The sequence below is a fragment of the Lepus europaeus genome, chromosome 12, assembly GCF_033115175.1.
Source record: "Lepus europaeus isolate LE1 chromosome 12, mLepTim1.pri, whole genome shotgun sequence".
In the NCBI taxonomy this organism is placed as follows: domain Eukaryota; kingdom Metazoa; phylum Chordata; class Mammalia; order Lagomorpha; family Leporidae; genus Lepus; species Lepus europaeus.
The window spans coordinates 53,642,115-53,656,111 of record NC_084838.1 but is presented as its reverse complement, the minus strand read 5'-3'; the positions used below and the strand labels follow the sequence as shown (position 1 = coordinate 53,656,111).

The 13,997-nt window shown below is 40.1% G+C and overlaps 1 protein-coding gene across 1 annotated transcript; it reads left to right on the top strand.

Annotated features, from left to right (window-relative positions):
- Positions 1-10,301: 10,301 nt before the first annotated feature.
- Positions 10,302-10,889, top strand: LOC133771813 (interferon omega-1-like). Its single transcript, XM_062208132.1, has one exon. It carries the CDS (start codon positions 10,302-10,304, stop codon positions 10,887-10,889), a length of 588 nt encoding a protein of 195 aa, XP_062064116.1.
- Positions 10,890-13,997: the final 3,108 nt, after the last annotated feature.

Genomic DNA, 13,997 nt, shown 5'->3' with positions numbered 1-13,997 from the left:
GTGTGCCGGCGCTGCAAGGTGGATTAGTCTATTGAGCCGCGGCGCCGGCCTTGGTTCATAAATTTTGCATTCACATTGCTTTGACCTTTGGTGATTTTTTTTTGATGCTACAGCACTGAGATGACTCATAGCATCCTGTGGCAAGGAGAGGGAGGGTTTGTCTGTCCCTTTAAAACCACCATATTTGGAACATGGCACCTGACCCAACAGCCTTCCCAAAGCCCACCCTTTAATCAACATAATTGGATTAAGCTTCTACCCTTGTTGTACCATTAACTCTAGACTTTGCGGGTAAAATTTTTAACCCATGGGCCCTTGGCAGACACTTAAACTAATATCTAAACCATAGCAGGAACCAAAGTGAAGAAAGGATGATAAAATACATCAATATATACATAAATTGGGTAAGTGGCAAATAATGGAATTTCCTTCAAAAAATATAGGCAGGTGACTATAGCAAACAGTTCCTGCTGTGTTGAAACTCCTAGTCTTGGGCATGGTGTTGTGTCATAGTGGGCTAAGCTGCTCCCTGCAATTCTGGCATCCCACATTGGTGCAGGTTCGAGTCCTGGCTGCTGCCCTTCCAATCCAGTCCCCTGCTAATGCACATGGGAAAGCAGCAGAAGATAGCCCAAGTGCTTGGGCCCCTGCACCCATATGGGAGACTAGGAAGAAACTCCTAGCTCCTGGCTCTTGTTTGGCCCAGCCCTGGCAGTTGTAGCCATTTGGGGAGTGAGCCAGTGGATAGAAAATCTATCTTCCTCTCTGTTTCTGTAATTCTGCCTTTCAAATAAATAAAATAATTTTTTTCTTTGTTTTAAAGAAACTCCTAGTCTTACAAGAAAGGAGACAGAAAATGCCTACTAATGTATATGTTATTTCAACTCTATTAAATACAACAAGGAGAGGTAAACAGAAAACATCTCCTGATACCAGAAGCATTGGGTATGAATGATTCTTAGAAGGAAAAACATATTAAATGTTCTTTGTAAAGTTCCTGAGAGACTTACAAGAGCAGACATCTTATGGGCAGTTAAAATACGGGTCTAGAATGAACAGAAGATGCCATGGGTGAGAGTATCGACTTGGATTTTTTATCATATGCTTGGTGATGAAGGCATAGAATGGATGTGTTCCCTTGTAAATAGAAAAGACAATGAGACGAGGTCCTACACTTTGACCTGTAGACCCTCAACATTCAAAGGCAGGGAAGAGAAGGGGAACATGCAAAAGGCACTGAGGTGGAATAGCCAGGGAAAGAGATTTGGAAAAGCATGGGGGGAGTCTGATGGAGGGAAGGCAGCGGTGCTTTCAGGGAAGAGGAGGACTGAACTGTCCCAGTGGACCTGAAAACAGACACGAGCAGTGACCTTGGGAGGCTCTGGTTGGGTGGAATTACTGGCACAGAAATGAGATGGGAATAGTATAAAAGAGAAACACAGGCAACAGAACTGGGTATACTATGCACAGAAAATCATCTGAGGAAGATTTTTTTTTAAAGTGGAGTTGAGAAATAAATTGACACCTAGATGAGAATGTTAACATTTTCATGCATTTTTTCCATGGTTTCTGAGAATAATTTTCAAAGAATGGACTAAATGGAATAAACTTTTGAAAATTTTTTTTAAAAAACTGATGTCTGGTTTAATAAATAAACAAATGTGTGTTATTTAAGTTGTACAAGTATATCTTGTGTCATGATTCCCACAATCAAGGTAATTAGCATATTCATAACCTGACATAGTTATTGAATTTTTGGGTGGGAAATGAAGAGTCAAGATAAACTTCCATAGCAAATTTTAAGTGTCCAAGACATTGTTATTGATTACATTTACCACAAGTATTGGATATTTTTAATATTTGATTTAAGTTGTCGTTCACCTAAGCGTTGTTTAAAATTTAATTTATTTATTTGGAAATAGTAATTATTTATCAAAACAGTGATTCATCATTGTTCTAATTAATATTGCTTTGTAGTAAATTTCATTAGTACCCTATTTGCTTGCTAGTTTCAGTTCTTTTCTCCATCAAATTTGACTTTATCTGTTAACTCTAGCTTTATGTTTATCATTTACATCACTTATTTAAAATTTATTCATTTCTTTTCCTTTTTTAAAATTATTTGACAGATGAGTTAGACAGTGAGAGAGAGAGACAGAGAGAAAGGTCTTCCTTCCGTTTGTTCACCCCTCAAATGGCCTCTATGGCCGGAACTACGCCGATCTGAAACCAGGAGCCAGATGCTTCCTCCTGGTCTCCCATGCGGGTGCAGGGGCCCAAGCACTTGGGCCATACTCCATTGCCTTCCCAGGCCACAGCAGAGAGCTGGACTGGAAGAGGAGCAACCGGGACTAGAATCCGGTGCCCATGTAGGATGCCGGCGCCGCAGGTGGAGGATTATCAAATTGAGCCACGGCGCCGGCCCCTGAAATTTCTTCATTTCTAATCATTGCATATTTTCTGAAATTATAGTTATATTCCTTTGAAGGACATTTGTTTTTATTTCACCTATGCACAAAAAGCTGAACTGTTCTCAGGCATTGTCTAGGACATATAACCACACCTTTCTCTAGTCAATTGGCTCTTTTTATTTTATACATAATAAGTTTATTTTCTTGTATATCTATCTGTAAATTTAATTCTATATTCCATCAGCATTCTAAAAATGTATTATATGAAAATTTACCTTGTTTTGGGGTGCTAATTTTCCTAGGACCTCTTATTGCAATTTAATTTCCTTCCTTATTAACAACATATACATATTTACCAGGAATCAAATAAATTTTAATAAGATTACTATTTTGAAATTATTTGCCATATTGATCTTATTTCTTTTTTCCATCTTTTAAAGAATTGATTTTACATTTATATCGCACAGCATGTTTTAAACACTGACATATTAACTCCCTAATAAGATAAAGACGGAGTTTATTTTGTTAGAAACAAGATACACAACTTAGTCTTCAAACATTATTGCACTTTTAACTTTCATAATTTGAAAAAGAATTCATGAAATTATTGGGAGGCTACTTTTAACAGACAAATAACCCCTTTAAGCAGTTGGCTGTCCTAAATGATTTATTAGGTATGAGTTTTACAAACATTACTTGAGTTAGTGGTAACAGTGCAGCTGGAGGCTATTGCGTCTTCTCCAGGATGCACAACAAAAACCTCAACAGTGTGGTGGAACTTGTGCCTTTTCGAGCCTAGGGATGTCAGCCCACACATTTCCTGGGTTAAATTTGTTCCTAAGTGTTGTTCCTAAGTTCATTTTGATGCTCTTGTAAATGGCATTAATTCTTCTAAGATTGTTTATTATTAGTGTATAGATGGATTTCATTATTTTAAGTAGAATAACTGATAGGAGCAACTCAGAAGAAAAGAAGATATATATTTTGGTTTGTACTTTGTTAAGTCCCTGTCCAAGATCAAGTGGCCTCATTAGGCTGGTGTCTGGGGGAGGTTAACAATGCCAGAGTGTGTGCAGAGGAATGAGCATCTGGCAGATGAAACAGCAGAGACAAGCAATATGCTCATGTAAGATTACAAACCCTCTTATGTGAACTACCTTCCAAGGGAAAGTCCCCAGTGACCTAAAGATCTCCCATTAGTCACACCTTCCAGTTATCATAATTAGGTCAAATCTCTGCCTTTAGTACATTAACATTAAGCCATTAATCATTAATATTAGACTTTGGAGTTTATTTTATGTATTTACTTATGTGTTTATTTGGGGGAGGGAGGGAGAGAGAGAGAGAGAGAGAGAGAGAGAGAGAGAGAGAGCTCCCATCTGCTTGTACACTTCCTAAATGTCTACAACATCTGGGCTGGGCTGCAACACCAAGGAACTTGGAACTCAATCCAGGTTCCACAAATTGATGGCAGGGACTCAAATATTTGAGCCATCAACAGCTCCCTCCAAAAGTGTACATTAGCAGGAAGCTGGAATCAGGAGTGGAACCAGGGCTTAAACATAGGTACTTCCATAACAAACACAGGTGTCCCAAGGGGCATCTTAACTACTAAGCCAAATGCTCACCGTGACTTGGAGGTTTCAATGTCTGCATGAGTTTTGGTGGGAAGTGGGGGAGGCAAATCCTACTCAAACTGTAGCAGGTATGCCACTAATTTTCATGAGTCCATTTTGTCTCCTGCACATTTATATAGTTGATTTATTAGTTCTACCAGCCTCTGTGTGTATGTTTAGACTCATTAAGAGTTTCAACATAGAAGATCATATAACTGGTAAGCACAGATAATTTTACTTATTCCATTGTAATTTAAATGTCCTTTATTTATTTTTATTGCCAATTGCTCTGGGTAGGACCTTGAGTACTATGTTGAATATGAGGAGACAAAGTGCTATTCTTGCATTGTTCCTAATCTTAAAGGAAAAGTTTTCTGTCTTTCATGATGGAGTATAACAGTAGTTGTAGGTTTTACATATGTGGTTTAATAGAGGTGGTCTCCTTCCATTCCATGTTCATTGAGTGTATTTATAATTAAGGGATATTGAATTTTATCAAATTCTTTTGCTGTACCAGTTGAGATAATTATGTGTTTTTTTTTTCCTTCATTTTGTTATTATGATGTATTACACTGATGGATTTTTTTTATGTGTTGAACCATCCTTGCATTCCAGGAGTAAATGCCACTTGATCATGTTGTATATTCACTTAAATATACTGTTGAATTTGGTTTGTTAGTATTTTTAAATAGCTGTAACTATTTTATTTAACACATCCTATATTCCAAGCCCTGATTGTAGATTTCCTCAGTTAACCCACACAGCAACCCTATAAGATAGGAACTACATTACATGGGATTACAACTGAAAAGAACTGCAAGTTTCAGAATTTATGTAGGAAGTTGTCTGCAGGGAAATAACAACTCAGCCTAATTCACAGGAAAACAAATACAAAATCATATATGAAAACCTGATTTACCTCAGTTCCTTTTACTCAGTCCACCATGTTCAACTTTTAATGAAAATTTACAGTCTACTAAAAAGTGAAACACATAATTTGAAAAGACAAAGTAAGCATTAGAACTGGATTTAGATTTGGCATAAATTTTGATGTTATCAAATGAAGAATTTGAAGGTACTATAATTTTCTTTCTTTTTTTTTTTTTTGACAGGCAGAGTTAGAGAGAGAGAGAGACAGAGAGAAAGGTCTTCCTTCCATTTGTTCACCCCTCAAATGGCCTCAACTGCTGGCGTGCTGAGCTGATCTGAAGCCAGGAGCCAGGTGCTTCCTCCTGGTCTCCTATGTGGGTGCAGGGCCCAAGGACTTGGGCCATCCTCCATTGCCTTCCCCGGGCCACAGCAGAGAGCTGGACTGGAAGAGGAGCAACCGGGACAGAACTGGTGCCCTGACCAGGACTAGAACCTGGTGTGCCGGCACCGCAGGCAGAGGATTAACCTAGTGAGCCGCAGCGCCGGCCTGAAGGTACTATAATTAATACGCTTAAAAACTCTAGTATATTCATATATTCATTTATTTACTTTAAGACATCCTAGGTGTGATATATTTAAAAACTGCATGCCAGGGCCAGCGCTGTGGAGCAGCGAGTTAACGCCCTGGCCTGAAGCACTGGCACCCCATATGGGTACCGATTCTGGTCCCAGCTGCTCCACTTCCGATCCAGCTCTCTGCTATGGCCTGGGAAAGCAGTGGAGGATGGCCCAAGTCCTTGGGCCCCTAACCCGCGTGGGATATCTGGAGGAGGCTCCTGGATTCAAATTGGTGCAGCTCTGGCCATTGCAGCCAATTGGAGAGTGAACCATCAGATGGAAGACCTCTCTCTCTCTCTCTCTCTCTCTCTCTCTCTCTCTCTTTCTCTCTGCCTCTCCTCTCTCTGTGTAACTCTGGCTTTCAAATAAATAAAAAAATCTTTTTAAAAAAACTGCATGTTTTGGAAAAGATTATGTGATTGTTTTGATGCTAAATATATCCCCTTGGACCAAATGATAATCATGCTTAATGAATTTCTATTATGTTTCATGTCCATTTCGTCATAAAGAACAAGGGATTCTCTCACCAGAAGCTTGAAAGAGAGATGTCAATAGAGGAACACAGCAGATGTACTCTACAAAGTTGCTATGAAGTATTTACAGATAGACATACCATTGGTAGATGTATATGTGGTGGATCTGGAATCCTCAACAGTGTATGACCCAGAGATAGTACTTTGCAATGTGTGTTACATACTTGGAAATTAGAGCATGGTAATGGATATTTACTTATGAGTAGGGTGTAGAATGAGAAGATGACCTAAATCTTAAGAGATTTTCAACTGTAAGTTCAAAGGAGAGAAGCAGAATCTGTCAATGGCATGCAGGTGGAGTAGGCAATCGGGGGAAATGATTGTTAGAAAAGACTGAAGAAGAAAACAAATTGTTCAAAAATAGAGTGGTGCATTTAGGTGAGGTTAGGATTATCAGCAGATCTGGAAACATAAACATAACTGGTAACTTCAGTGATTTCTAGTTGGGAAGAATTTATGGGGTAGAAACAAGACAGGACAAATGGAAAGATGAATAATAGAAATATGGTAAATCATTTCCTCTCTTATTTTTCCTCTAGAGTTTTGTAAGTTACTAAGGTTTTTAATTTTTTTTTTACATTTTTAATTTATTAATATATAGAAAACAGATTTCATGAATTTCATTGATATAATTCCAAGAATAGAATCATAATTACCTCCTTTCCTACTCTTTCCTTTTCTAAAATAATTTTTTTGCAATAACATACTTTCAATTTATGTTATAATCACAGGCTCTATACAAAGAGCTCTACAAGTAAAAGGTAAATAGATAACTATTCCACAGGGCTATAAACAAGAGTTATAGACAATAATCAAATCACAAGATGTCAGTTTAGCTCAATATACATTACTTTTTTTGTACTCTCTATATTAGCTGCAACTAATAGAGAAATCATGATATTTGCTTTTGGGGATGTATTTTTCAAAACAAGCTTTTGGATCCTTTAATTTGCTTTACAGTTTTTCTATTTTCTATTTCCCTGATTTTCACTTGTAACTCTATTGTTTTCTTCTGGTACATTTTATGTTTATTTTCTTCTGTTTCTGGATTGTTAGGTGCCCAGTCATACATCTGCTCCCAGTTTCCTTGTGGATTCCAGATGCCCATTGTACACCAACTGAAAGCAAAATTTGAGTGAAATTTCTAATTTCTCAGAAATTCCTATACGAGAGGCTTTTTTTCCTCCTAATAAATATTTCTGTGATGTAACAGAAGTTGCAGTAAAAAGGAAAGAGAAGAGAGTTCCTTGTACTTTGCGGACTATTAGATTTACAGAGGAGGACCGCCATCTACTGGTCAAGATTGACAAACACATAACAAAAAGGCAGTTCCACTCAATGGGAGCAGCAAACCTTTTTTTTTTTTTTTTTAAATAAAGATTTATTTATTTGAAAGGCAGAGTTAGAGAGAGAGAAAGAGAGAAAGTGAGAGACCTTCCATCCACTGGTTCACTCCCCAAATGGCCACAATGACCATTGGCTGGGCCATGCAGAAGCCAGGAGCCAGGAGCTTCACCTAGGTCTCTCCCATGAGTGCAGGGGTTCAAGTACTTGGGCCATCTTCTGCTGCTTTCCCAGGTGCATCAGTAGGGAGCTGGATCGGAAGTGGAGCAGCCAGGGCTCAAACTGGCACTCGTATGAGTTGCCGGTACTGCAAATGGGGGTTTAACCTTCTATGTCATAGCGCTAGCCCCTGGTATAATGAACCTTTAGTCTTGGAAATAGAACTCAGAATCCTTGGTCACTCACCCTCTCTGTTCTATGGATTTAGTGCCATGGACCCTCTTTGGTTTACAAATTCCATGGTCATATCTATTCTTCAATTTGTATAATGGGTTCTTCCAAACAAGTCATTATCTCAACTCTCTCCAAGATTTTGACCTCAGATCTGTATTCTGTCCCTCTACACATATATTTATCTCCAACCGATTATATAAACAATGTAATCTTGATAGCACTATTGAAAGGGTTAATATTTCCAAAGATTAAAAGGATGGCTGATACAAAATTTTAACATACAAGAAATATTGGTGCTATCATTTTCAATATTATCATTATTATTATTTTCCAGATTAAAGTAGACTCTTGGGATCATGCAGTTCTATATTAATTCTCGATTTCACAAGACAGTCTTCTCATTGCCTAGGAGGACTGTTAACCAGGTAGAGTGCTCAGACAGCACTAATATCCACTGGCCTGCCAGAGAAGATTAATTATCTAGTGACTGAGGCTGGTTTTCAGTCTCTTGCAAGGTGGTTGGTGTGACTCCTCCCTTTTCTTCTCAAAGCTGATATCAGGTGGATTGAATGGAAGCAGAGTCAGGCTGGCCTTGCACAGCTGATGGCTGTCCCCTGATCTGGGATGGACTCATCTTGGAACTTCTGGCATAAGCGGCCACTTTCCTGCCTTTGTGCTCATCATCAATGGCCTCCATTCCCCCTTGCCCCCAGCCACGGTCCCTTGCTCCCAGTGTGGTAGTTTTGAATTCTACTAATTTATTCTTTGCTCTTGTGTCATCGTAGATCATTTCCCTTATTTCATTTTCATGGCTATCACAGTTGCATTTTTTCCTTTTGCTCAAAAACAACTGGCAAGTTTTGCTTTCTAGGAAAGTTGAACTAAGAAAGAAATGAAAATATAAGGTATTGAAATAATACATCATAATGGTGCAGCTCCCTTGGTCTTTCTTTTACTTTTCTTTGTTCTGCATTAACCTCGAGAAAAAGTAGAAGATGATACAACAGTAGCACCACCAGCCCTTCCCAGTAAACCACTATGTGATAAAGAAGTCACCAATAGACTCACGCTGCCTGGAGGAATAACCAAAGGCCTCTGGTTTCTGTAATATAGACTTCTTTTTTTTTCCACAGGTAGAGTTATAGACAGTGAGAGAGAGAAATAGAGAGAAAGGTCTTCCTTCCATTGGTTCACTCCCCAAATGGCCACAACAGCCGGAGCTCTGATGATCCGAAGCCAGGAGCCAGGAGCCTGGAGCCTCTTCCTAGTCTCCCATGTGAGTGCAGGGGCCCAAGCCCTTGGGCCATCTTCCACTGTCCTCCCGGGCCACAGCAGAGAGTTGGACTGGAAGAGGAGCAGCTGGGACTAGAACCCTGCGCCCATATGAGATGCTGGCGCCGCAGGCGGAGGATTAACCAAGTGAGTCACAGTGCCGGCCCCTGTAACATGGACTTCTTATGAGAGCAACATCATCACTGATTGCCCAGTGGCCATCTCAGACACTTTGAGGGTAACAAGTGTTCAGTGGTTTAAGTAAAATCTTTGGACAGCAAACACCGTATTTAACAAAATAAAAATTATTCACTACTGAATAATTATTTACAAAATCAGTATAGTTGGAAGACTTTCCCAACATAGACAGAACAAATGTTAGCTATTAGCATCTGAAGGCTGTTGACATTTTTGATACCTGAGAACATGGGGTCAGGAGAGAACGAGGGCACTACTGGGTGCCAGGGTCCTTCACACAAATCTCTAGGGGCAAGAGCAAGCATCTTGGTGTATTTATTATTCTGTCAATAGAGAAAAAATTCCCTCCTTGGTAGAGGCATTCTAAAGTCATCAAGATATGGCAAGCTGTTATCAGTGAATGCATCTGTAAGTTAACCCTGGCACTCCAGAGGAGAGAGTATTATCTGATGTGATAACTGCCTCTTCTATGAGTTGATTCTTGGGAAATGGTATTATCTTGGGTTTAGAATAACTACATCATATGCTCCTCAAAACAACCAGATTCTTCCTAGAGGCATTGTCACAGCCTTAGGAACACTGCCAATCTACAGTAAGCAAACACTACAAAGAAGGGCAATGTCTACACTGTTCCTGAACTTGAAGCTCCAGTAAAGCAAAATCACATGGACCTACATGAGTGTGTTCTGGAAGGAAGAGAAACAGTGGAGAAGCTCGTTCATTATTTACAGACAAACATACTTCTAACTGATGCTTTTGTCTGTACACATCTCTTTGGATTGGCACACCTGAAGTTTATTGGAAAATTTAAACTTCTTTTGAGAATATAATGATGTAGCCTGATGTCACTTTATTAGATCATATGGAAAATACACAAATGAAAACAAAAAAGGGAAGTAAAAGCACAGATAGAGAAATGTTCAGAAAATGAAAATCTTTTCTGTATGATATAAAAGCGTGCACAGACAGAATGTCTTCAGAGAACCTAGAGTCCAAGGTTCACCCAGACCCCAGCTCAGCCAGGACAGCAGCAGCCTCATTTCCCCATGGCCCAGCTACTCCCTCTGCTGACAGCCCTGGTGCTGTGCAGCTATGGCCCTGTTGGATCTCTGGGCTGTGACCTGCCTCACAACTCTGCCCCTCTGAGCAGGACGACCTTGGTGCTTCTGGGCCAGATGAGGAGGGTCTCCCCTGTCTTGTGTCTCAAGGACAGAAGAGACTTCCAGTTCCCGCGGGAGGTGGTGAACGGCAGCCAGTTCCAGAAGAACCAGACCGTGTCTGTCCTGCACGAGATGCTGCAGCAGATCTTCAACCTCTTCCACACAGCGCGCTCCTCTGCTGCCTGGAACAACACCCTGCTGGAGGAACTGCACACTGCACTTCATCAGCAGCTGCAAGGCCTGGAGACCTGCTTGGTACAGGCCATGGCAGAGGAAGACTCTGTCCTGACGGCTGACAGCCCAACGCTGATGCTGAAGAGGTACTTCCAGAGAATCCGTCTCTACCTGGAGGAGAAGAAACACAGTGGCTGTGCCTGGGAACTCGTCAGAATGGAAATCATGAGAGCCTTCTCCTCAACAGCAGACTTGCAGGAAAGCTTAAGAAGCAAGGATGGAGACCTGGCGTCATCCTGAGATGGTTCTCATTGACTGATCTCCCCTATCACACTTGTACATGTGTATTTGGTCATTTCTAATGGCTCTTATTCAATTCACAGAATTTATTGGATTAATTTAAGAGATACTTTGTCAGTATATTAAGGAAGTGTATGTTAAAAACATTCAGCTCCAGGGGTATCAATCCCTAAGAGATGACATCCCTGATATTCATTATTGAATATATACTTATTTATTTATTTTTTGTTTCTTATAATATTTATACTTTTCACATAACAGATTTTCACATTTAACATTGCATTGGAACTAGAAACATGCTCACCTGTCATTTTAATAAATATTATATTTTATATTTTATTAAATTCTTAAATGAAACTTGAATATCCTTTTTCTAAAAATTCAATTCAAATGCCGGTTTTCAGAAATAAATTGATGAATGGATGGTAATATTTACATTATTTATTAATATTTATACTTTTAAGAATATTTATATATTTATCATTCTATTCACAGTATATGTATAAAGTGAGATAAAGGTGACAGATTTTTGGAATTTCTATTAAGAAATATAAGCACAGTGGGCCAGCACTGTGGCACAGCAGGTTAAGCCACTGTCTTTAGCACTGGCATCCCATATGAGCACTACTTTGAGTTGCGGCTGCTTCACTTCTGATTCAGCTCTCAGCTAATGTGCAGCAGAGAATAACCCAAGTCTCTGAGACCCTGCATCCATGTGGGAGATCCAGATGAAGCTTCTGGCTGCTGGCTTGGGCTTCACCCAGCTCTGGTCATTGAGGCCATTTGGGGAGTGAACAAGCAGATGGAAGACCTCTCTCCTCTCTCTATCTCTCTGTCTCTCCCTCTCTCACTGCAACTCTGACTTTCAAATAAAATAAATCTTAAAAAAAAAAGAAAAACAAACACAGTTCCTGCTGTGTTAAGAGTGTTATTTTTATGCCAAAAGCAGCATAAGCACTGTATTAGATAGGTCTAAGTGTCAAAGGGATCACACAAACAAGACTAGTGTCTGCTAATACTAACTGATAGAATCAAAAATGGAGAGAATGATCCAACATGGGAAGCGGGATACACAGCAGACTCATAGAATGGCAGACGTCCTAAATAACACTGGCCTCAGAATCAGCCCTTAAGGCAGTTGGATCTGGCTCAAGAGCCCATGAGAGTATTTTAGGCATGGAAAGCCAAGACACTCTGGAAAAAAGAAAAAAAAAAAAAAGAAGACCTAAATGAAAGATCTCTGCAAGTGAGATTCCAGTGGAAAGAACAGGGCCATCAAAGAAGGAGGTACCCTTCTCCGAAGGGAGGAGAGAACTTCCACTTTGACTATGACCCTGTCTGAATAAGATCGAAATCGGCGAACTCAAAAGGCTTCCATAGCCTTGGCAACTCATAAATAAGAGTGTCAAATTGTTAAGTCAACAACAGGAGTCACTGTGTACTTACTCCTCATGTGGGATCTGTCCTTACTGTGTTCTCCAATGTGAAGTAATGCTATAACTAGTACTGAAACAGTATTTTACACTTTGTGTTTCTGTGTGGGTGCAAACTGATGAAATCTTTACTTAATATATACTAAATCGGTCTTCTGTACATAAAGATAATTGAAAATGAATCTTGATGTGAATGGAATGGGAGAGGGAGCGGGAGATGGGAGGGGTGCGAGTGGGAGGGAAGTTTCTTTTTTTGTTTGTTTGTTTTTGACAGGCAGAGTGGATAGTGAGAGAGAGAGACAGAGAGAAAGGTCTTCCTTTTTGCCGTTGGTTCACCCTCCAATGGCCGCTGCGGCCGGCTCATTGTGCTGATCCGAAGCCAGGAGCCAGGTGCTTCTCCTGGTCTCCCATGCGGGTGCAGGGCCCAAGGATTTGGGCCATCCTCCACTGCCTGAGGGAAGTTATGGTGGGGGAAACCATTGTAATCCATAAACTGTACTTTGGAAATTTATATTTACTAAATAAAGGTTTAAAAAAGAAAAAAAAAGAAATAGTACAAAGAGAAATAAAGCACAATGATGTTATCACACCAGAAGTTTTAAGCACAACTTATGCTGAGAAGGAAAACAATAGTAGAACTCCTTCCTACAAAGTCTCAGAAAACAAATTGCAGAAATCTTATTGGCCATTGAGTACTGGGGTCTAGGATGAACATCAAAAGCCATGGGTGAAGGTAACAACTGAGATTCTTCATTGTATGCCTGGTACTAAGGTGATGTGGTCACTTACAGATGGAGCGGAGAGTGAAAGGGGGACCTAATGCCATGCTACAGACCCTCATGCTTAAAGGCAGGACAGGGAAGAAGCATGCAAGGCACTGAACTGGAGTGGTCAGTGTAGACAGTAGAGCAAAAAGGGAGGAACAGTGTCCATGAGACAGAGAGGCTTCCAGGGAAGATCAGATTGAACTATCCCATGAACATATCTGTTATTGAAAATACCTGTCATTTGTGGCTTTAGTAGAATTCGGTTTAAAGGAATTAATGGGACAAAAAACAGATGAGGATATCTTTTTTAAATAATACTTGTACACTTTTATGGTGCACAGTGCAAGTTTTTTTCAAAGATTTATTCATTTATTTGAAAGTCAGAGTTACATAGAGAGAGAAGGAGAGGCAGAGAGAGAGAGAGAGAGAGAGAGCGGTCTTCCATCCACTGGTTCACTCCGAACTGGCCGTGACGGCTGGAGCTGCACCGATTCAAAGGCAGGAGCTAGGAGCTTCTTCCGGGTCCCCCATGCGGGTACAGGGGCCTAAGGACCTGGGCTGTCTTCTACTGCTTTCCCAGCCATAGCAGAGAGCTGGATCGGAAGTGGAGCAGCTGGAACTCAGATCAGAGCCCATATGGGATGCCGATACTGCAGGAGAGGCTTTACCAGCTACACCATAGCGCCAGTCCCTATACTCACATATTTTCATTCCTCATAGGTAACTGGTACAGAGCAGAAATTCTGAGATATAAGGTATTTATTACACTAAACAATTTTCTAAAATTATAACTTTTAATATTTCCACCAGTGTGAGCACCTCAGTTTCTCCAAATTCTTATTAGCAGTTAGTATCCATGTTTTTAATTCATCCAGTTGGTTTAATGTCATAGTTCATTGTGGTTTAAA